The following is a 24853-nucleotide window of genomic DNA, read 5'->3' as shown; positions in this document are numbered from 1 at the left end:
GACCATAAACATGGGCACAGACCAGTTGGGCCGAATAAACTTGTAAATTCTTAATAAACATAACAATGCTTGAAATGAACCAGAATGCATGATTTTTAATGGGTTTTTTTTTCTCGGGGACAAACTCTCCTAGGAAATACACCAACTTTTGTGCTTCTGACATCTGTAATTCCCCCATCACATTTTCATGCACTGAGATGCTCCAATATGTGAGGCAATGTTGACAGGTAGCACACCCAGCCCATGGCCGGAAGTTGCCGCTGTGCGAGCTGGGATATGTAGTTTTCTGCCAACAACAGACGAACTACATCACCCGTCGGGCGGCGCGGTTTCCGGGCTGGCAGCTGTCGGGTCGGAGGGTCAGGTCGGGCCCGGTGGTCTAGTTTGAATGTGGGTTCCGTTCCATTCCGTTAGTGTTTGCCCCACTCGCGCTGCAGCGCCCGCCAGGTAAGAGGCTGTGTGAGGCGGGCGGAGGCAGAACCGGGCCTGTGGGGCGGCTCGGGGAGAGGCTACAAAAGCAAGCCCGGTCAGGGGGCGGTGTTACTCCAGCCCCAGGGTCGGGCAGTCGGTGTCATCAGAGCCCCAGGGTCGAGCAGTCAGTGTCCCTACAGTTGGTTCCAGTGCAGCCCCAGGGTCGAGCAGTCAGTGTCCCTACAGTTGGTTCCAGTGCAGCCCCAGGTTTGGGCAGTCGGTGTCACTGCAGACTCCGGCTCTTGCATTTTGTGTACAGCAGCCCCAGGGTTTGGCTGTTTGTTTTCACCAGAGCCCAGGGTCGGGCATTCAATGTGGTTGGAGTCACTGGGTCTGGTTAACTGTGCTGCTGCAGTCTGAGAGTCTGGGTCGTTGTAGTTCCACTGCTCCAGGACTTGGTATCTTTGCAGTCTCATAGCCTTGCAATCTGTCATTCCCCAAATCCAGCAATGTGTGTCTGTTAAGTATATAATGATTCAAAAGACTTGTTATTGTAAACTCACTCCGGTGTAAACCTGGTCCACTTTATTCGCGCCCAAAGTGACTGCAAGACATGGTACCAGCACTTATATCCCAGGGCCCGCACATACGCGTGTACAGCTCGATGATCTCCGACAGTGGCGCCCCCTGGTGTCTAGTGACCTGGTGATCAATACATGACAACATCCCCCTTCAAGATCTTAATATCAGTCTCTTTACAAATTAAGACAGTCTGGGGCTTTCCGCTCACGAGTTGATCGTCTCAGTTCAACTCCAGTTCTGAGTCAGTTATGACTGGAGGCTGAGTAGCCGATCTGATGTGAGTGGTAATGACCATGTCAGAGACTGAAAGTCCAGGTTCGGTAATGACAGCAAAGTCCTCTGATGAATGAACATTGGTTGGTTGGTCACTGACGGCATCTTCCTTAAGTGGTTCCAATTCATCCGTGTGCTACAGTTTCACTTGATCAACATGTTTCCTGCAGGTTTGCCCATTCTTGAGCAAGACAGGAAACACTCTGTTACCCTCCTTGGCTGCGACAGTACCAGGGCTCCACTTTGGGCCTTGACCATAGTTCAATACATAAACCGGATCATTGACAGAAAGATCACGTGACACAGCAGCACAATCATGATACAACTGCTGACTTTGACGTCTGTTTTCAACACGATCATCCAAATTGGGATGAACAAGAGAGAGCTTGGTCTTGAGATTTCTCTTCATCAGTAGTTCAGCAGGAGAGACCCCGGTAAGCGTGTGAGGTCTTGTCCTGTAACTAAGCAATATGCGTGACAAACGAGTCTGCAGTGAACCTTGAGTTACACGTTTCATGCTCTGCTTGATCGTTTGAACAGCACGCTCTGCTTGACCATTAGAAGCAGGTTTGAATGGGGCTGACCTCACATGTTTAATACCATTGAGTTTCATGAACTCTTGAAACTCCAGACTTGTGAAGCAAGATCCGTTGTCGCTCACAACAATGTCAGGCAACCCGTGAGTAGCAAACATGACACGAAGGCTCTCAATGGTAGCTGTGGATGTACTGGATGACATAATAATACACTCTCCACTTTGAATATGCATCCACCACAACAAAAAGCATCTTTCCCAGGAAAGGGCCAGCAAAATCGATGTGGATCCTCAACCATGGTTTAGATAACCACGACCAAAGACTCAGCAGAGATTCTGCTGGTACTTTACTTAGCTGATCAGAGTCAATTCCAGGCCAGCAAACATGAGCCCTGGTAATGGCTTTCATCATGACAATGCCAGGATGAGTGCTATGTAGTTTACGTACACATTTTTCTCTGCCTTTCTTGGGCATGACAACACGATTGCCCCACAGTAGACAATCTGACTAAATGGACAGTTCATCTTTGCGACGGTTGTAAGGTTTGGTCTCATCACACATCTCCATGAGTATTGCAGACCAATCACCACTGAGGACACAATGTTTTACAACCGATAAAATAGGGTCATGGCTGGTCCACATCTTAACTTGTTGAGCAGTGACAGGGGTACCTTCACTCTCAAAAGCCTCCATTACTAACAGTAGATCTGCAGGTTGAGGCATTTCCATAATCTGGTGTGGGCAAAGGCAGACGACTCAGTGCATCGGCACAATTCTCAGTGCCCAGTCTGTGACAAATAACATAATCATAGGCAGACAGTGTCAACACCCACCTCTGAATGCAGGACGATGCATTGGTATTAATACCTTTGTTTTCGGAAAACAAATGAAATGAGTGGCTTGTGATCCATTTCAAGTTCAAAACGAAGACCAAACAGGGACTGATGCATTTTTTTTTACCCCATACACACAGGCCAAAGCTGATTTTTCTACCATGCTGTAGGCTCTTTCCGATTTTGACAGACTTCTCGAAGCATATGCAACAGGTTGTAGTTTACCCGACTTATTTGTTTGTTGGAGTACACAGCCAACCCCATATGATAAAGCATCACAGGCCAATACAAGACGCTTACACGGATCATAGTGAACCAGAAGCTTGTTTGAACAGAGCAGATTCTTAGCTTTCTCTCAAGCTCTATCTTGAGATACACTCCAGACTCAATTGTCGCCTTTTCTGAGCAGCATGTGCAGTGGCTCTAGTAAAGTGCTCAATCCGTGTAAAAAAAATTACCAATGTAATTGAGTAGCCCAAGGAATGAACGCAGCTCCGTCACATTCTGAGGCCTGGGTGCATTTTTGATGGCCTTGGTTTTCGAATCCGTAGGCCTGATGCCATCAGCAGGAATTCAACTTCAGGTGCCATGAAGACACACTTTGAACGTTTTAGCCTGAGTCCCACTTTGTCCAGTCGATGTAGAACTTCCTCAAGGTTGTTCAGATGTTCAGTCGTGTCGCGACCAGTGAACAGAATGTCATCTTGAAACACGACAGTTCCAGGGATGGACTTTAGTAGACTTTCCATATTCCTCTGAAATATGGCTGCAGCCGAATGAATTCCAAAAGGACACCTGTTGTAGTCACAGTCCTTTATGGGTGTTGATGCAGGTAAGTTCCCTCGAAGTGTTGACAGGCTCCTGTGTCATACAAACTGACGTCAGATCCAGTTTAGTGAACGACTTTCCACCAGCTAGCATGATGAACAGGTCATCAGCTCTCGGTAACGGATACTGATCCTGTTTCGAAAATTGGTTAATCGTAACCTTGTAATCTCCACAAATCCTGACAGTGCCATCACTCTTCAACACAGGAATAATAGGACTGGCCCACTCGTTAAACTCGACCGGTGATATGACCCCTTCCAGTTGGAGTCTGTCACTTTCAACCTTCTCCTTCATCATATAGGGAACAGACCGAGCTTTATGATAGACAGGCCTTGCATCAGAATCCAGAAGAATCTGCACCTTGGCTCCCATAAAATTTACAATGCCCGATTCAAACAAAGAAGGAAATTTCTCCAACACTTGAGCACACGAAGTGTCATCCACCGATGACAACGCTTTGATATCATTCCAATTCCACTTGATTTTCTCGAGCCAATTCCTGCCGAACAGCATTGGACCATTGCCTGGGACGATCCATAACGGAAGATCATGAACCACACCATCATATGACACCTTGACGACTGCACTTCCAATCACCGGTATGAGTTCCTTAGTATAAGTAAGCAACTTGGCATTGACTGGACTCAGCTTAGGCTTCACCACCTCGGTGTCCCACAGCTTGTTGAATGTCCTTTTGGCTCATTATCGACTGACTCGCACCCGTGTCCAGTTCCATCGATACTGGCACGCCATTCAGTTTCACATTAACCATTATCGGCTGGCTCTTTCCCAAGAATGAATACAGACCATACACTTCCTCCTCGGGTTTTGCATCCGGGCCAGCACTAGACTGGTCATCATCACCAGTGTGATGAGCGGCAGCACGCTTGCCCAGTTGTGGGCACATTCTCTGAAGGTGCCCCACTTTCGAACAGCTGTTACAGATGTACTGCCTAACCCGACACTGATGAGGCCGATGAATGCCCCCACAATGCCAGCAGGGTGAAATAGGATTCGTACTAGTTGGCGGACTTTGAGCAGCTACAGGTTTCACGAGTAGGCCCTGCCATAAGCAGCTCTGCCAGATGACGACACAATCTTGTTTACAGTAATTGCCATGGAGCTCCAACTTTTCGATGATATCTGCCTCAAATTATCATCAGTCGTCATGCATGCCTGGACAGTCGTGATGGCCTTGTTCAAATCCAGCGTCTCTGTAGCCAATAACTAACGGAGAATCACATCATGGTTGATGCCTATCACGAAGAAATCTCGCAGCATGTCTTCCAACACGATCCCGAACTTACACGGCTCAGCAAGATGTCGCAGGTCGGCAACGACTCCCGACACATCCTGGCCCTCAGCAAGAACATGTGTATAGAAGCGCTATCGTGATGTGATCCCCTCGTTTGGCTTGAGATGGTCACGTACCAAAGCACACAAATTCTTTGTTTGTTGGACGTTCATGCGAGAGCAGATTCTTCATGAGGCCATATATTCTTGAACCACAAGCAGTGAGGAAAACTGCTCGGCGCCTAACTGCTTCATCGTCGCCCGCCATGTTGTTGGTCACAAAATACTGATCCAGGCGGTCGATAAAATCCGCCCAATCCTCGCCATCCACGAATCTCTCCAGAATTCCAATAGTGCCCATTGTGCGTGAGAAGGTTCTTAAGTTACCTCGTCACCAAATGTTAAGTGTATAATGACTCAAAAGACTTGTTACTGTAAACTCACTCAGGTGTAAACGTGGTCCACTTTATTCGCGCCCAAAGTGACTACAAGACATGGTACCAGCACTTATGTACCAGGGCCCGCACACACGCGCGTACAGCCTGATGACCTCCACCAGTGGAGCCCCTTGGTGTCTAGTGACCCCAAGCATCAATACATGACAGTGCCATTGTAGCCTCAGGGCCTGGCACTGGAAATCATTACATTTCTAAGACCCGGCACCCGGTCCCATTGCAGTTCCGGTGCCTGGCACTCTGTGCTATTGCTGTCCAACATTAGTGTGTTATTACTCACCCATGTGTTGTTAGTTGTTACTGTCCCAAGGTTGGTGGAATGCGTTGTTAGTACCCAACAATCCAGTGTCATGTCAGAATCTGAGTCCAGCACTGCCTATCCTGTTGATTCCAGTGTGCTGTGGCTAATGTACCCTGCTGTCATGTACTGTATTCTAGTACTGCAGTATCACGAGAAATACTGTATTATTAGAATAGAAACTAAATGCTGGGACAATACATTGGGAGCTTTTATGCTACATGAATAGGTGGAGAGTGCCTTGGTTTAATGTCTCAGCAAAAAGACAGCACCTCTGACAATTCACTCCCTTGTTACTGGATTGAAGTATCACGTTAGTTTATGCATTCCGGTCTCCTGCAGTGGGAATTGAACAACAACAACAATTTGTATTTGTATAGCGCCTTTAACGTAGTGAAATGTCGCAAGATGCTTCACAGGAGTATTATGAGAAAAGAAAATTGATACCGAGCCACATAAGGAGAAATTAGGGCAGGTGACCAAAAGCTTGGTCAAGGAGGTAGGTTTTAAAGAGCATCTTGAAGGAGGAATGAGAGAGGCGGAGAGGTTAAGGCAGGGAATTTTAGAGCTTCGGGCCTAGGCAACAGAAGCACGGCTACCAATGATTTAGCGATTATAATCAGGGATGCTCAAGTGGGCAGAATTAGAGGAGTGCAGACATCTCGCACGCGCGGGGGGGGTTGTGGGGCTGGCGGAGATAAGAGATAGGGAGGGCGACGCCATGGAGGGATTTGAAATCGAGGCGTTGCTTAACTGGGAGCCAATGTAGGTCAGCAAACACGGGTGATGGGTGAGCGGGACTTGTTGGGACATGGGCATCCAAGTTTTGAATCATCTCTGGTTTACGTAGAGTAGAATATGGAAGACTAGCCAGGAGTGAGATGAGGTCAAGTCTAAGGGTAACAAAGGCATGGATGAGGGCTTCAGCAGCGGATGAGCTGAGGCAAGGGCAGGGACAGGTGATGTTATGGAGGTGGAAATAGGCGGTCTTAGTTATGCTGCAGATATGTGGTTGAAAGCTTATTTCAGGGTCAAATATGACACCAAGGTTGCGAACGGTCTGGTTCAACCTCAGACAGAAGTTGGGGAGAGGGTTGAAGTTAGTGGCTAGGGAACGGAGTTTGTGGCAGGGACTGAAAACAATGGCTTTTTCATTCTTCCCAATTTTAATTTGGAGAAAATTTCTGCTCCTCCAGAACTGGATGTCGGACAAGCTACCGATATCAATGTATACTTTTAATTTAGTGCATCATCTTTTAGTTACAGAAATGGCTCATTACTGTGATTTTTTAAAAAACGGATTGTTTTTGTAGCTTCAGTTCAAACTTCTCATTACAAACTCACTTAGACCCATTCGAGTAGATTTTTCGAGTTTTAAGTGCCAATTATTTCCATGTAGCAAAAGTGTAAACACAGTTTTGTTGTGGAACATATTTGCAATCAGAAACTGCTTTCTCAATCAGCAGTGCAGGTATTTGATGTATGGAGCTGAAGTATTTCACATCTCTCAGTTCCAAGTTGATTCCTGCTGCAGGTACATTTTTTTGCCTTTCTTGGAAGAAGTACTTTTCTTTAAAAAGCATAACTTATTTCTCTCAGCCACTTAACTGTTTTGCCCAACATCCCTTTCAGTCACCGAGTGTGAACCTCACTCCCCGTGGCTCTGCACTTCAACTCGTCCTTCCTGTTGTTCTGCCTTTCGCCTCCGATACTGTTCCAACTACATTCAACACAATCTTTGGGACCGTATCCTCTCTTTCTCACTCTGCAACCCTCTAGTCTGAACACCCCCTTTAGCAACTTCCGACTTAAGCAAATCCTGGCATAACAGATGGAGGAAACACGAGCGCATGTGTGTTTATGCATGCCTTGCTCTTTTCTGCTGGTGTACAGCTCTTGGCAACCAAACACATTTCACCCCATTATAATGGTTCTGCCCCCAGCTAAAAAGTACATACAAATTTCTTGCAATTATACTGGTTCAAAACAGGTGTAAAATTAATTCAGAGTTTTAGGCAGTCATTTTTCTGGCACTTTATTGTGATTTTTTTTTTATTGGCAATTTTTTAAAAAAAGTGTCCTCTGAGATCTGCACTGTATTTTCTGTTTCTTTGAATGCATTTTTATAGCATCAAATATATGTCACATTAAAAATTGAAAAGCTTCCCCGATTGTATGTTCTTAAACAGGCTGTACTTAATGTGCATCAATGATTGTTCACTGGCTTGAAATTTTAATTTTCATACTTCAAAAAGGAATGCAGTATTATAAATGGCACCAGGATAAAGTAGTTTGTAACGTGCTTCAGCAACTGCCTGAGCTGGCAGCTCCTTTCTTCCCAATGTACAATCCCTACAATAACAGAAGCATCTATCAACCATACCATATTCTCTCATTAGGATACTATTTAATAGTAGGCTTCTAAAGGGAACGTAGGAACAGGAGTAGGCCATTCAGCCCCTCAAGCTTGTTGCGCCATTCAATAAGATCATGGCTGATCTGCAATCTAACTCCATATAGCCGCCTTTGACCTATATCCCTTAATACCTATAGCACACTCTAATTAGTGGGGTACCGCAAGGATCAGTGCTTGGGTCTCAGCTATTCACAATCTATATTAGTGATTTAGGGGACCAAATGTAATATATCCAAGTTTGCTGATGATACAAAGCTAGGTGGGAATGTAAGTTGTGAGGAGGATGCAAAGAGACTTCAAGGGGATATCGATAGGCTAAGTGAGTGGGCAAGAACATGGCAAAATGAATATAATGTGGAGAAATGTGAAGTTATCTACTTTCTTCGAAAAAATAGAAAAGCGAGTATTTTTTAAATGGTGAGCGATTGGGAAATGTTGGTGTTCAGAGGGACTTGGGTGTCCTTGTACATGAATCACCTGAATGTTAACATGCAGGTACAGAAAGAAAATGGTATTTTGGCCTTTATTACAAGAGGATCTTAAAAGACATCTTACTGCAATTATATAGGGCCTTAGTGAGACCACACCTGGAGTATTGTGTACAGTTTTGGTCTCCTTCCCTAAGGAAGGATATACTTGCCATAGAGGGAGTGTAGGGGGAACGAAGGTTCCCCAGATTAATTCCTGGGATGGGGGGATTGTCTTATGGGGAGAGATTGAGTAGACTAGGCCTATATTCTCTAGAGTTTAGAAAAATGAGAGGTGATCTCATTGACGCATACAAAATTCTTAGAGGGCTTGACAGGGTAGATGCAGCGAGGATGTTTCCTCTGGCTAGGGAGTCTCGAACCAGGGGTCACAGCCTCAGAATAAGGGGATGGCCATTTACGACTGAGATGAGGAGAAATTTCTTCACTCGGAGGGTGGAATCTTTGGAATTCTCTACCCCAGAGGGCTGTGGATGCTCAATCGTTGAGTATATTCAAGACAGAGATCGATAGATTTTTGAATATTAAGGGAATCAAGGAATATGGGGGACAGTGCAGGAAAGTAGAGTTGAAGTAGAAGATCAGCCATGATATTGAATGGCTTACTTCTGCACTTAATACTTATGGGGGCTGAAATTGCCCCTCTCCTTAAGACCTGTTACCACCGCAAATCGGTGTCTGCCAAGTGCAGTGGCCGCCGACTTTTTGTGGAATGGCTGCTGATAGGCCAATTGCCCTCACTCGTTTTCCCGGCGGTGCCCCGATTCTTTTCCCCCCCCCTCCCCGCCATTGCTGCCGATGCGTGATAAGTGTGTCATCACTGTGTGCACTGCCGGCGACGACATTCCTCTCTGAAAATCTTTGGCTCGTCTGGCGGAGCCAAAACCTGTTTTTTCTCCCGGTGGTCCAGTGAGGTTGTGGCCTTCTGCAACGGCGGTGCGGCTTCCCTTAAAGGGGAGGGCGCACTGCTGCTGCCGCCATGTTTTTTTTGTCAGTCGACTGCTATGTCGGCCCAACAATTATACCCCCGTGTTCGGCCGGACCGCCAACAGGCAGCCTGGCAAACCCTCCCTGGTGGCCCAGCGGGCCGAAATTTTAAAATTGCGGAAGCTCTCTCCTTTAAGTGAAGGGGAGAGTCGTGGTGACGCGGCACAATGATGACGTCATTGCGGCGGTCACTCAGCACCGCCCCCAACTTCCGCCACTCGGGTGTTGCCACCGCCCTGTATCCGCCCCTCAAGTGTCGTCATCGCCTCCATTAAGAGCAACTTGTAGATCCAAGGAAAAAATAACAACAAAGAGCCAAATGTTGTTCAAGGCGGGGGGGCAATATCTACCCCATGTTCTTTAACAGAAAGCTATCAATTTCCAATTTAAAATGAACAATTGATCTGGCATCAATTGCCGTTTGCGGAAGAGATTTCCAAACTTCTACCACCCTTTGTGTGTCGAAGTGTTTCCTGATTTCACTCCTGAAAAGTATGGCTCTAATTTTTAGACTATGCCCCCTGGTCCTAGAATCTCCAACCAGTGGAAATAGATTATTTCTATTTACCCTATCTGTTCCCCTTAATATCTTGAAAACTTTGATCAAATCACCCCTTAACCTTCTAAATTCTAGGGAATACAATCCTAATTTGTGAAACTGGATAAATACTTGAAGGAGAAAAAACATCACACGGCTATAGGAAAAGAGCAGAGTGGGACTATCTGGATTGCTCTTTGAATGAGCCAGCGGAGACTCGATGGCCGAATGGCCCCTGTGCTGTACTAATATATGATTACCTGCTTCAGCATGTTACTTGATGAGAAGCCTAGGTGATGGGCCAAAGTCTATGGTGCAGTATAACACAAAGATTAAAAAGGTGGGAGTAAATCAAGAACCGGTGATTCGTGGTTTTTGGGCATGGATTTTAAAAGCCGGAAGATTGTAGGAGGGAAGGAAGGTAATGGGTTTCACAGTTTTGAACTTTTAGTAAAGAATGGGTTCGAGGAGGAGATGGTATGATGTGTCTTGATTTAGATACTGAGGATGCAGGGGGTGGAAGAGTATGCAGCGCAGCATATTCAAAGCTTGGAGGATCAAGAGAAGAACGTTCAGAGAAGCAATGACAATCGTACTGACACGTATTTCAAACTGCAACATTAAACATTTTACATTTCTGTTTTTTCAAATGCAGGTTGTATCTCTGCCATCAGAATTCACCCTTCAATTAACAGAAAAGTGAAGTAAGTACGACATATCAAGAATCTTTCACCTTGTCTGACCTAGTTCAATGCAGGGTTCTTTGTCTAAAACAAAATCATACTGATTACCTTGAACTAGTATCCAGGAGTTACTTAGATTTACTAAAGCAAACAACATCTTAAAATGGTACCTTTTAAAAAAAATTATTACCTACTATTGTCACAATGATTTCCAGATTGAGTCACGGTGTGAAATTTTTATCTGAGGCATGAAAATGATCTAATAGCAGAAACGGAGTTGAGTTGTGTTTGGAGAGAGCATTTTAAGCTGTGTGATACCTGGAGCAATTCATGAGTTAGGAGCTGAGCATCACACGAGAAGCGTATTGTAGATTAAATGTACTGGTTTAAGTGAATTATCCTATTGCATATTGGTACCATTACACAAAATTATCTTAGCGATAATTCATTACAGGATTAGATATTGATTGTTACATTGGATCATTGAAGGCAAAAAAGAAATACATTTCACCCACAAGGCATTGAATACAACTACTTATGGTGTGCACATCCCTTTAAGAATGGTCCCCAAGTGTTATTGTATTGATATAAGAGTAAAGACATCTTATTGCAATTATATAGTGCCCTGGTGCGACTGCACCTGGAGTATTGTATACAGTTTTGATCTTCTTACCTAAGGAAGGATATAGAGGGAGTGCAATGAAGGTTCACCAGACTGATTCCTGGAATGGGGGGATTGTCCTATGAGGAGAGATTGAATAGACTAGGCCTATATTCTCTAGAGTTTAGAGGTGATCTCATTGACGCATACAAAATTCTTACAGGGCTTGACAGGATAGATTCAGGGAGGATGTTTCCTCTGGCTGGGGAGTCTCGAACCAGGGGTCACAGTCTCCGAATAAGGGGTCGGCCATTTAGGACTGAGATGAGGAGAAACTTCTTCACTCAGAAGGTGATGAATCTTTGGAATTCTCTACTCCATAGGGCTGTGGAGGCTCAGTCTTTGAGTATATTCAAGACAGAGATCAATAGATTTTTGAATATTAAGGGATATGGGAATAGGAAGGTGGAGCTGTGGTAGATGATCAGCCATGATCTTATGAAATGGCGGAGCAGGCTCGAGGGGCCGAATAGCCTACTCCTGCTCCTAATTCTTATGTTATAATGCTACCTTCCTCCTGGATTTGAGAACAAGACTTCTTTTCTTTCCATAGTCTATGATTCCATTCAGCAGATGCCCTTCCTCAATTGGAGGGTGTTGTGATTACAGTTAGCCTCGTGTAGGGTGACTGGACCATTTTATTAAATATATTTATAACTCCCCTGCTCTCTCAAGACGTCCTCTGCTTATGAATTTATGTGTAGGCAAGTATTGTTTTGAAGCCTGTTTTCTGTTTGTGGGTTGTTGGAGAGGGTGAGACCACTGTTGTGGCTGGCTACAAACTGCCATTGGCATAGAGTAGGAGAAGTTTGCCTGCCTTACCTTTGGCTGGTGAGTAGTCTCTGCCAGGTGTCTGATACATGCAGAAACCATCACTGCGCGTTTCCCAATTCAAGCTGAGAAATTACCCCTCTGCTTCCAATATGGAAAGCACACTCTCCATAAGGACATATCTCACTTACCTGAGCCCAGACAGCTTGGGTGCAGATTATGCCTATGGTGTGTAGGATTACTGCTGGACCCAGCTAAAACCACCCAGTTTACCAGACTGCTTCTCCAGATAGGACTACGCTACTCTTGCAGGCTCTGTTGGTCGGAGTATCTGGATTCAATCTCTAGGTCAACTCTAGGTTCCTGGGTGATTGGTCGATCATCAACAGTGCCCTTGCTTACAGAACAGCGTGTGACATGCAAGAATCGAAAGATTAAGGGGAGTGGAATCAAATAACTGAAAATGGAGGGGTGGGCTAAATATAAATTAAAACAAAATATTTAAAGTCTGCTCCAATGTTAGAAGTTTATAGTCTGGTTTTGTGGGATATTTAATTTTCTCATTAAATTAGGAGGGGAGGGTGGCTTTAAGTGTTAACTTACACAAATATCTTGCATGTTATTCCGAAGTACTTCAACACACTTGCAGTAAACATTGTGAACATGGAAGAAACTGACCGGGAAGCTGTGTCGACGGCCGCACAGCGGGTGGCTGGGATGCTGCAGCGACCTGATCAGCTGGACAAAGTGGAGCAGTATCGCAGACGGGAGGCTCGGAAGAAGGCCTCCGTAGAAGCCAGGCTAAAGGTCAGTACATTAAAAGAGGAGGAAACTACTCTCGCGTTGCATCTGCGCATTGCAAAAATGGTGTCTCCCAACATGTTTTGTTGCAATGCCATATAAGCAAAAACTGGTCAATCTCCCCGTGGCATTGCACACAGACAAGATTTCAAGTGAAGGGTGGGTGATAGTTGGACCTGGGTGCACAGAAATAATTCAGCCACATTTTAAAGTCATTCATTCTGTCAGCTGTGGCTCAGTGGGTAGCACTCTCACCTCTGAGTCAGAAGGTTGTGGGTTCAAGTCCCACTCCAGACACTTGAGCACAAATACATCTAGGCTGACACTCCAGTGCAGTGCTAAGGGAGTGTTGCACTGTCAGAGGTGCCATCTTTCGGATAAGACATTAAACCGAGAGCCCGTTTGCTCTCTCAAATGGATGGAAAAGATCCCATGGCACTATTTTGAAGAGCAGGGGAGTTATCCCCGGTGTCCTGGCCAATATTTATCCCTCAATCAATATAATAAAAAAACAGATTATCTGGTCATTATCACATTGCTGTTTGTGGGAGCTGGCTTGTGTGCAAATTGGCTGCCGCGTTTCCCACATTACAACATTGACTACACTCCAAAATACTTCATTGGCTGTAAAGCGCTTTGAGACATCCGGTAGTCATGAAAGACGCTATATAAATGTAAGTCTTTTTTTCCCATTATTTTTATATTTCCACATTTGCAATGGAAACTGCCTATGTAAACTTGTCATGCTGCAAGTACACTGTCCTGCTAGTGGTAGCACTGCAGTACCTCCACTGGAGGCGGTACAATTGCAGTGTGAGAAGTTTGCATGACAGTATCGATTTATAAATCGATAGTCAGGCAGGGCAGTACTGAGGGAGTGCTGCACTGTCGGAGGGGCAGTACTGAGGGAGTGCTGCACTGTCGGAGGGGCAGTACTGAGGGAGCGCCATACTGTCTTGAGGTGAATGAGACGTTAAACTGAGGGCCCCGTCTGCTCACTCAGGTGTACGTAAAAGATCCCATGGCACTATTTCGAAGAAGGGTAGGGAAGTTCTCCCCAGTGTCCTGGCCAGTATTTATATCTCAATCAACATCACTACAAACAGATTATCTGGTCATTATCACATTGCTGTTTGTGGAAGCTTTCTGTGGGTGCTTTGGGACGTCCTGATGTTATGAAAGGCGCTATATAAATCCAAGTCTTTCTTAAATGTGGACCTAGTAATTTATAATGGATAACATTGATAGGAAATAACTACAAGTGCAAAACTTTTAATATAAATATTAAAGCTACTCTAAGTAAAATGTCAATTGTAACAGGCTGGATTTTCCTCTTCTGCTAAGTTTCAGTCGTTTTTTTATATCTATGACTGAAACTAAATCTATTTCCTAACTTAAAAACTAAAATTATATTTGGGACCAAACTCCTTTTCCATTTAAAATATATTTTGAGTGCAAAGATAATGTTCAAAATAATATTTCAAAGTAACCATTAAGAATAATTTAATTACATTGTTGTACTGAAGGATTTGATTTTTTTAGGTACTTGCTTTTACTAATTACATCAGAACCCATTCAGTGACTATTTGCATGCATTAATTGGTTTGTGAAAATTGTCATTTTTGATGCTACTTCGAACTGCTGCCTGCAGAAACTGCTTTAATTATCTTTAGTTTAATTCACAATAAGACCACTTTTAAATGCACTAAACTAGTTTCCATTTTGAGGAGTCTACCATATCTTTGCACGCACTGGATCATTGGGACTTAATGTCACTGTGACCCTGTACCTGCATGGTCACAAATGGTATATAGTATATAGAAATTATAACATGGAAACAGGCCGTTCAGCCCAACCTGTTGGTGTTGGCGTTTACCCTCCACGCAAACGGGGCCAATCGCTTCAGAATAGAACGGAACCGTCCTCATTTTTATTCGTCAAACTGGATGCATTCAAGGTTTAACCACAAACTTACACAGAGAAAAGACACATCATGTGTGCTTGCCTACAATTTTCAAAATGTATTAAATAATGTGCTTGCCTTATAAGTAGTGGTAAAACCTCTTTGGTCAGCAACTGGGCAAATGGCATGTGTGGTGCTTTCTAGCTATTGACATTTCTTGCAGGTACTTCTGGACTTAGATATGCATTCCTCCCGCCCATTCTTACAAATATTGCTATTTAATTGTCTTTCAGGCAGCCATCCAATCCCAGTTGGATGGAGTGCGGACGGGGCTCAGTCAGCTTCACAATGCCTTGAATGATGTTAAGGACATCCAGCATTCCTTGGCAGATGTTAGTAAGGACTGGAGACAGAGCATTAATACTATAGAGAACCTGAAGGATGTGAAAGATGCTGTGGTCCAGCACAGCCAGCTGGCAGCTGCTGTAGAAAACCTGAAAAATATTTTTTCAGGTAATTTTCAGTCTTTTTATTTTTGGTAAATGATGGTCCTCATATGAGAATTTAAACTGAAGCAGAAAAAAATGTATCTGGATTTGTAATTGGATTTGAACTGAATTTCCATGACAAATATATGGGTTCAGAGGGTAATGGGTGTTAAATGTTCAAAGTGATTATTTGTTCGTGTCCTTCTGGGTGTGTCTTATCCTCCAAGGGAACCAATCAGCAATCAGGACTTGTCATCAAGGGGGCCCAATCAGAGCTTTAGATGTTACAAATAAACCCGTCCTTAAATGTTTTGGAATAACGTAGCGCCACCACTGGAGGAAAGGTGTCATTACAGTGTAACTCGTTTACCTAGACATATAAATGCAGACGTAGGAATTTTTAATGGCATTATATAAAATTAAGGACAGAATATGTACGATGTTAAAACGGGGACTGAATTACATCTGCATATCCTGGCCCAATTATCCCCTGCAATCTAACCACGCTTCACCTGAAGGCTACACTTGGTCTTGAATTCCTGTGTGTAACGTCACAGAAGATTGACTAGTAATGGTAAAGTACAAAATCTGAACAATGTTAAGATATTGCTGTGATGGCCACCAATGAGTCAATGTGATTCATTCTTTAATAAAAGTTACTTGACGCTCCAGGTTATGAAAAGAATCGACACCTGCAGAGCCCACATTAAACTGAGGACGGCAATGCCACAATGACACAGCTTGAACGAGAGAAAAATTGAATCACTCTTAGGAAGTCAGTTGGCATTCTTGCAACTAATGGTGCAATAATTATTTCCCCACAATATCTTGCATTGTTTTTTCAATGGATCTATTTTTAATTCTATTTATCTATCTTGGAAAATTATGTAGCAGCTTCATGCTGAACTTTTGGAGCCTGCCAGTCCAAGTACTATCTAGTTGCAGGAAGAAAAATTCCCACAAATTTGGGTTTTGTTCTGAATGCAATACTACATCATGGAATCACACAGTACAGAAGGATGCCATTCTGTCCTTCATACCTGTGCTGGATCTTTGAAAGAGCTATCCAATTAGTCCCACTTCCCTATGGCCTTGAAACATTTTCATTTTGAAATATATATCCAATTCCCTTTTGAAAGTTACTATTGAATCTGCTTGCACCATGCTTTTAGGCAGTGCATTCCAGATCGTCATAGCTGTGGGTTTTTTTTAAACTCTTCTCATCTCCCCTCTGTTTCTTTTGCCAATTATCTTAAATCTGTGTCCTCTGGTTACCGACCCTCCTGCCAGTGAAAACCGTTTCTCCTTATTTACTCTTAACAAAACTTCTGATAATTTTGAGCACCTATAGTAAATCTCCCCTTAACCTTCTTGAAGGAGAACAATCCCAGCTTCTCCAGTCTCTCCACAAAACTGAAGTCCCTCATCCCTGGCATCATTGCAGCAAATCTTTGCACTCTCCCCAAGGACTCGAAATCTTTCTTAAAATGTGGTGCCCAGAATTGAACTCAGTACTACAGCTGAGGCCTAACCAGTGATTTATAAATGTAATTTATTTATTTGCCATTTTTCTATGGATAGGATGGATAATGTTGGCTTTTTTAATTGTTTTGAGGATTGGAGTCGTTTATTGGGATGTAAAAAAGTGCAACCATATTGTTCCAGTCCTCACAAAGAATTTGCAAAATAGCCATTAAAATGCAGCTCTAGTCATAATGTCTCTGTGCCAACTATATAGTTTTACTGTTTTAGTATGTGTATAGATCCCTTTCAAATCACTGATCACCAGGGCAAAAAGAAAATCAATGAGATGTATTCCTTGCCAGGAGTTAGTCATTGGTGATAGGAGATACCTCTCTGTTTATATTCCCCAAATGACTTTCTCTTCAGGCAGTTTACCAACTGCACAGACAACAAACACATCACTTGCTCCCAAGCCTCTGAAATGTTGCTGTTGAATTGCCAGATAGGAGGTGTGCATGAATAACGCAGTGATGCCTTTCTCATCATCATAATCGAGGAAGACTTGCTTCCACTCTAAAAGTGAGTTCTTAGGTGACTGTACGGTCCAATACAGGAATTACAGTCTCTCTCACAGGTGGGACAGACAGTGATTGAAGGAAAGGGTGGGTGGGTAGTTTGGTTTTCGCACGCTTCTTCCGCTGTCTGCGCTTGATTTCTGCATGCTCTCGGCGATGAGACTCGAGATGCTCAGTGCCCTCCCGAATGCTCTTCCTCCACTTACGGCGGTCTTGGGCCAGGGATTCCCAGGTGTCGGTGGGGATGTTGCACTTTATCAAGGAGGCTTTGAGGGTGTCCTTGAAACGTTTACTCTGCCCACCTGGGGCTCGCTTGCTTTGGGAGTCTCGTGTCAGGCTTGCGGACGAAGTGGCCCGCCCAACAGAGCTGGTCGAGTGTGAAGAGTGCTTCAATGCTGGGGATTTTGGCCTGATCGAGAACACTCACGTTGGCGCATCTATTCCCCCGTGGATTTGCAGGATCTTGCAGAGGCAGCATTTGTGGTATTTCTCCAGCACTTTGAGATGTCTGCTGTATATGGTCCACGTCTCTGAGCCATGCAGGAGGGCAGGTGTCACTACTGCCCTGTAGACCATAAGCTTAGTGCCAGATTTAGGTCCTGGTCTTCAAACGCTCTTCCTCAGGCGACCGAAGACTGCGCTGGCACCCTGGAGGTGGTGTTGGACCTCGTTGTTGTTGTTGTCTGCCCTTGCTAATAGTAGGCTCCGAGGTATGGAAGATGGTCCATGTTGTCCAAGGCCGCGCATGTGGATTTTGATGACCAGGGGGACAGTGTTGTGAGGTGGAGTCAGGTTGTTGGAAGACCTTTGTCTTACGGATGTTTAGTGTAAGGTCCATGCTTTCGTACGCCTCAGTGAAGATGTTGACGATGGTTTGGAGTTCCACCTCTGTGCGCAGCCGCAAGTGTCGTCTGCGTACTGTAGTTCGATGACAGAGGATTGGATGACCTTAGATCTAGCCTGTAAGCGATGAAGGTTGAACAGGTTCTCATTGGTTCTATAGTTTAGTTCCACTCCAGTGGGGAATTTGTTGAGAGTGAGATGGATCATTGCAGCGAGGAAGATCGAGAAGAGCGTTGGCGTGATGATGCAACCCTGTTTGACCCCGGTCCGGATGTGGATTGGGTCTGTGATAGATCCATTGGTCAGGATCATAGCTTGCATGTCATCGTGGAGCAGGAGGAGGATGGTAACAAACTTTTGGGGGCAGCCAAAACGGAGGACGCTCCATAGACCCTCACGGTTGACCATGTCAAAGGCCTTTGTGAGGTCAAAGAAGGCCATGTACAAGGGTTGGTGCTGTTCCCTGCATTTCTCTTGTAGTTGTTGCGCAGTGAAGATCATGTCCATTATACGCCTTAGTGGACAGAATCTACATTGTGACTCTGGGAGGAGCTCTTCAGCCACGGAGAAGACAGTTGAAGAGGATTCTAGCGATGACTTTCCCAGTGGCCGACAGCAGGGAGATTCCTCTAGTTACCTTTCTTGCCCACAATTGCTTGAATATCAACTGAATAGATTGGAGAATTGTGGGTACAAACTCGCCTCACCATTCCATGACACCCATCTATAGCCAGCTTTTCTCAAACATATTTATATATACTGGAGGGACAGTTAGATTTAGGTAGGATTACGTTTTGTGACTTTGCAGCAAGATATGTTCAAACACTGAGTTCCATGTCCATCTTTGCAAACACATTTAGAGCTGTGGTTATAAATTCAGCTACTCTTGAGGAAGTGTCTTTAGGAAGCTTGGAATTGGGCAGATCTATATTGAGGGAAAAGATGAAATCCTGTACATTGAGCACATCCAAAAATATAACCCAGTGGGAGAAAAATTGCTGTTTTTTTTAATGCATTCTCTCTACACTAGTGCAGTTCTCTTCACCCCCTTCCATCCCATATTATCACAGAGACAGAAACCTTTGTGTGGGGGGGTGGAAGCAACAGGCTCATGAAATAAATACAGGTGGGTTTTAAGCAGAGAGGTTAACTACCATTGGGAATAAATAAAATGTGATGTCTCAGCGTGCATTGTTTGAACTTCTTGTGGTTTTTTAAATTTAGCAGCATAGAAATTTACAGCACAGAAGGAGGCTACTTGGCCCATTGTGTCTTTGCTGGTTTCAAAAATCAACCAATTTTTCCTTAAAAGATGTAATGGTCTCCACCAATGTTCCCTTTAATTTTGGGGGGGTTGTGCAGCCCATTCAAATTCCTGCGCATGTGTGTTTTTTTTCTATTTAAAAGCCAGTACGTCAGCTGCACACGAGCTCCAGACAGCTGCGCGGCTGTGCAGCTTAAAGGGAACATTGGCCTCTACCTTAATCCTCTAAAGAAATTTATCTTAACCTTTCTCCTCACTGTCTTAGTAAAAGATTTATAAGACCTTGTTTGAAATTATGATCCTCAATGAAAAGATTGTTTTCAATATTTGTATTCTGTGCAGCAATATGACTGCCAACCCAGTGATCATACACCAGCTAACGTTCCTTATTGTCTGTTTTTCAGTTCCAGAGATTGTGCAAGAGGCCTGTGAACTGATTGAACGAGGTGAGCTGCTTTTAGCCCATCGAAAGCTCATGGACCTAGAGTGTTCTCGCGATGACCTTATGTATGAGCAGTATCGTATGGATAGCAAGAACACGCATGATATGAAACTCATCCAAGCCTACTTCACTGAAGTGCAGAACCTCTCTGAGCAAATGGGCAAGCAGATCTGGATGCTGGTGCAAAGGTCTTCGGTAACAGTTCGCAGTGATCCAGCCCAGCTCGTCTCAATGATTAGAATCATTGAGAGAGAAGAGAAAATTGATAAGCGGATGCTTGACCGGCAGAAACAGACAGGGTTCATTCCTCCTGGCAGACCAAAAAGATGGAAAGTCAAGTTGTTTGCAGTGCTAGAACAGATGGTTGCCAATCGGATTGAGGCCAGTCAGTCTGATACGCGGGAGCTAGACAAAATGTGGCTTGTGCGTCACCTGGAACTCACGCGCAAGTATGTTCTTGAGGACTTGCTAGTCATGAAGAACTTGATGGTGCAGTGTTTCCCTCCTCACTACAACATCTTCAAAAGACTACAGAATTTGTATCACCAGGGACTCGTGGCCCGTGTGGAGGAACTTGCCGCCGAGGATTTGGAGGCCAATGAAATTGTTTCACTTCTGACCTGGGTTCTAAATACGTACCACAGGTATGATGTTTAATTTGACAATACGCGACATCATGCGGGATATAACACAGCTTCCCTCCTATGATTTCTCCCAGTATGGTGAAATCCCGTTCTGACCCACATCATCAGAGCGTCAGGGGATGCTGACATTTTCCGGTTGGTGTGGAAAAAGGGAGGAAAACTAGAGGCGCGTCCCTGTGGGACCAAAAATATATAATACATTCAAAAAACATTACCATTACAGGTTGATTAAGGCTGTTGCTAAGGTGTTTTTTGACACGAAAGCAGAAAAGGCTGGCAATATTTTCAGGCAGCATCTATGGAGAGGACAGATGAATGAACGTTTCAGGTTAACTGAAGGATCTTGCAAGCATTTAAAAGAATAAAACAAAAGAAAGGGGGAGGGAAAAACACACATACGCACGAGAAAATAGAATTAACTTTAAAATGCTTCTGTGGGAAAGAGGTTAAATAGTGAAATGATATCAGCCTGAGGCAATAGGAGACAAAATGAGAGAAATCAAAGACCTAAATGGTGCAGAAATTGGGGGGTGAGGTAGGTAGGGATGGAAGCATGACAAACTAAAATGTGGAGCAGGCTTCAGCGGCTCAGGGTTCTAGGAGAAAAAAATACCAGTTGACCCCAAAGGTGCAGACCACTCCACCAACACTGCCTCATGAGGTATTTTTGACTCCTGATGAAGGTATCAAAGTTGTCAGGCTATACTGGGATTCCCAAATTCTGACTAATTCCTGTTAAATTGAGCTGGTTTTCAGCTTCCCCAGTCTTGTTCCATGGATACTGAAGAAAACCTGAAGAAGGCTTTACTAAAAATTCCAATAAAGAGAAGTACAAGGAACAGAAGTAGGCTATTTAGCCCCTTGTACCTGTTCCGCCGTAGGAACAGGAGTAGGCCATTCTGCCCCCCGAGCCTGTTATGCCATAAAATCATAAGAACACGAGAAGGCCATTCAGCCCCTCGAGCCTGTCCCGCCATTCAGTTAGATATGGATGATCAGTACCTCAATTTCATTTACACGCCTTGGTTCCATATCCCCTTAATACCCATGCCGAATAAAATTCTGTCAACCTCAGTCTTGATATTTTCAAGTGACCTAGCCTCAACAGCTTTTCAGGGGACAGATTACCATTTGTGTGAAGAGGTACTTCCTGACATCAGCATAGCTCTAATTTTAAGGTTCCCCCCCCCCCCCCCCCCCCTCGCCCCTTTGTTCTGGACTCTCTACCAGAGGAAAAAGCTTATCTCTACCCTATCAAATCCTTTGATCATCTTCAACACCTCAATTAGATCACCCTTTGCTCATCTATACTCGAGGGAATATAAGGCTAGTCCATGCAGCCTGTCCTAATTTAACACTGTTAGCCTCAGTATCATTCTGACGAATATGCACTGCATTCCCTCCAAGGTTCCTGAGATGTGGTGTCCAGAACTGAACGTCATACTCCAGATGCAGTCTAACCAGAGCTTTATACAACTGTAGCAGAAAGCTACCAGATATTTTCTGTCATAACCTGCTCTGCTTGTTCAATTTAAACGTTACTGAATTTCTGCTGTTGAGTTTTGTTCCTAATTGAATTCTGTTACATTTCAATGTTTTTGCTGTATAGTGTGGATATGATGGGACACCCAGACCTAGCTCCAGAGGTGGATGTGAAGACCCTAGAACCCTTACTGTCGAGTGATGTGGCCAATATGCTTCTCAGCAAATACATGACGACCCTTACTGTGAGTACACAGCTTCTGAATAGGGGAGCACAGCGGTGTGAAACCAGCACTTGCACCCTGTGTGAAAGCGTAAAGATTTATGGCACATTTTCCACAACTTTTTCTTGATGTACAGTCAGAGTCTGGATGAAGAAACAATAATACACCTTGGCCTTTTTGAAAATGTAACAGACGGTGTAAAGCTGATTTTTAGTGCCTGGACACCTCTTAACCACAACATTTTAGCTGACAGCCAAAGTCCAACAAGAGAGAACATTTATATAAAAAAGAACCCTGCCTTTCTGTCATTGCAAAATACTGTGCTGTTACTGGTTATTGAATATCTGGGACGGAGAACGATTATTACTTTATCTTAGTGTGGAGTTGTATGAAAATCTCTGTATTCTGTTCACCAAGCGGGCACTAGTATAAAATCGGTGCGTGAGGGTGGATTAGATTTTACACTTTTCGTAACCTGCTCCATTTGACTTTGTCTTCTGTTTCTGTGTTTATTTTTAAACAGGCTTCCTGCCTGCTATACTTCTCTTATTTTAGGTAAATAAAACACTGATGGCATGGTAGTCGGTGGGAATTCACAGTGAAACATTAAGAGTTTGTGTTAGAATCTATTCTTAAGGGCATGGTAACAAGGCACGTGGAAAATCACAATATGATCAGGCAGAGTCAGCACTGTTTTATGAAAGGGAAATCAGTATAGACAAACCCGACCTAAATTGCCCAATTTTTTGGGGGAGGCTAAAAATTCTTGCACAATTAAAAAGCTCCGGGCTCAGTTTTCCTGCTAAATAAGTGCTTGCTTTGATATGAACAGCACTGGATAAAAGAGGATGCACTTTTTTTTATATCGTAAATGTTCACTGACTGATTTTTGAAATTTGGTGCCCTTTTTTCCCCTTGGCAAATTTATTAGAGTTTTTTGAGGGTTTAACTAGCAAGGTAGATAAAGGGGAACCAGTGGATGTAGTATATTTGGATTTTCAGAAGGCATTGGATAAGGTGCTACCCAAGAAATTGTTAGACAAGATTAATGCTCATGGGATGGGAATAATATATTAACATGGGTTAAGAGTAGGTTAACGGACACAAAACAGAATAAACATGTCATTTTCGGGACAGCAGGGTGTAACTAGTGGAGGGCCGCAAGATTCAGTATTTGGGCCTTAGCTATTTATAATCTATATCAATGACTTAGATGCAGGGACAGAGTATAATATATCCAAGTTTGTTGACGATACAAAGCTAGGAGGGAAAGTAAACTGTGAGGAGGAAGTAAAGAGGCTGCAAAGGGATATAGACCAATTAAGTGATTGGGCAAGGTTGGGGTATAATGTGGTGAAATGTGAAATTATTCACTTCGGTGGGAAGATTTGGAAAAGCAGAATATTTTTTAAAAGGTGAGAGACTAGTAAATGTTGGTATTCAGGCTGATTTGGGTGTCCTTGTACACAAATCACAAAATTAACATGCAGATACAGCAAGCAATTGGGAAGGCAAATGGTATGTTAGCCTTTATTGCAATGGGGTTGCAGTATAATAGTAAGGAAGTCATGCTGCAATTATATAGGGCCCTGGTGAGACCACAACTGGAGTACTGTGCACAGTTTTCATCTCCTTACCTAAGGAAGGATATACTTGCCTTGGAGACAGTGCAACAAAGGTTCACTCGATTGATTCCTGGGATGAGAGGGCTGTCCTATGAGGAGCGATTGAGTAGAATGGGCCTATATTCTCTAGAATTTAGAAGAATGAGAGGTGATCGTATTGAAACGTATAACATTCTTGGAGGGCTTGACAGGTTAGATGCTGAGAGGCTGTTTCCTCTGGCTGGTGAGACTAGAACTAGGGGTCAAAGGGGCCGAAATTGATGGCCTAACCGCCGGCTGCCGCCGAGTTTTTTCGCCGCTCTCCCCTCGGTGACAGATTTCTCCAGGTCTGCATCCAGCGGGAGGGGAGTACTGCCGGGAAGCGCCCGCTGACAGCCTCTGGCAGCTAAGTCACATAAGTGACCTCCTGCCCGCCGAGCTGGCATATTGGTGCGGGCGGGAGTCGGCGGCAGCAGGGGGAAGGACCACTGCGTGGAGGCAGGTCTAACCCCGACGGTAAGTAAGAAGACCTGCAAAAGAAGTTAATCATTTTTTAATTTGATTTTTTTCAGCATTTTACCTGTATGGGGTCCTCTGAAGGTGTTATGGTGTTTTTTTTAATTGTGAATATTTTTATGTGTCAGTGTTCTTCTCCCCCCCCTCCCCCCTTCCCCCGCACTCCCTGGGTCTGACTCAATTCTCGGTGGCACTTTGGCGAGGAACTCATTTGCTGCCGAGATTGAAAGCTGCCGCCCAGATTGACGGCGTAAGCTGTTATTTGGCTGCCGGGCGGTTCTGCCATCTCTTTGAGAGAGATCTTCCTGGCAAAGTACCGGCCGGTCTCTCGGCGGCCATCGGCTGTGGTTTGGGCGGGCCTTGGCTTCCACCAAGTTCGGGCTCATAGTCTCAGGATAAGGCGTTGGCCATTTAGGACTGAGATGAGGAGAAATTTCTTCACTCAGGATTGTGAATATTTAGAATTCTCTACCTCTGAGGGCTGTGGATGCTCAGTCAACGAGTATATTAAAGACTGAGATCGATAGATTTTAGGGCACTAAGGGAGTTG

At 44.2% G+C, this 24853-nt stretch overlaps 1 protein-coding gene across 2 annotated transcripts in view; it reads left to right on the top strand.

Annotated features, from left to right (window-relative positions):
- Nucleotides 1-330: 330 nt before the first annotated feature.
- Nucleotides 331-24853, top strand: part of exoc3 (exocyst complex component 3) — a 41743-nt gene continuing 17220 nt past the window's right edge. Inside the window, exons 1-6 of one of the 2 annotated variants that reach the window (XM_070880514.1) lie at nt 331-447; nt 10594-10642; nt 12703-12860; nt 15051-15270; nt 19796-20477; nt 22087-22204. In XM_070880514.1, coding sequence (XP_070736615.1) covers nt 12717-12860; nt 15051-15270; nt 19796-20477; nt 22087-22204 — 1164 coding nt within the window. In that variant the 5' untranslated portion in view covers nt 331-447; nt 10594-10642; nt 12703-12716. Of the gene's footprint in view, nt 448-10593; nt 10643-12683; nt 12861-15050; nt 15271-19795; nt 20478-22086; nt 22205-24853 lie in introns of both variants that reach the window. The other variant, XM_070880513.1, reaches the window with a different exon arrangement.

Source organism: Pristiophorus japonicus, chromosome 5 (assembly GCF_044704955.1).
Source record: "Pristiophorus japonicus isolate sPriJap1 chromosome 5, sPriJap1.hap1, whole genome shotgun sequence".
Taxonomy (NCBI): Eukaryota; Metazoa; Chordata; class Chondrichthyes; family Pristiophoridae; genus Pristiophorus; species Pristiophorus japonicus.
The sequence above is the reverse complement of the archived record's forward strand: the minus strand, read 5'-3'. Positions and strand labels throughout refer to the sequence as shown.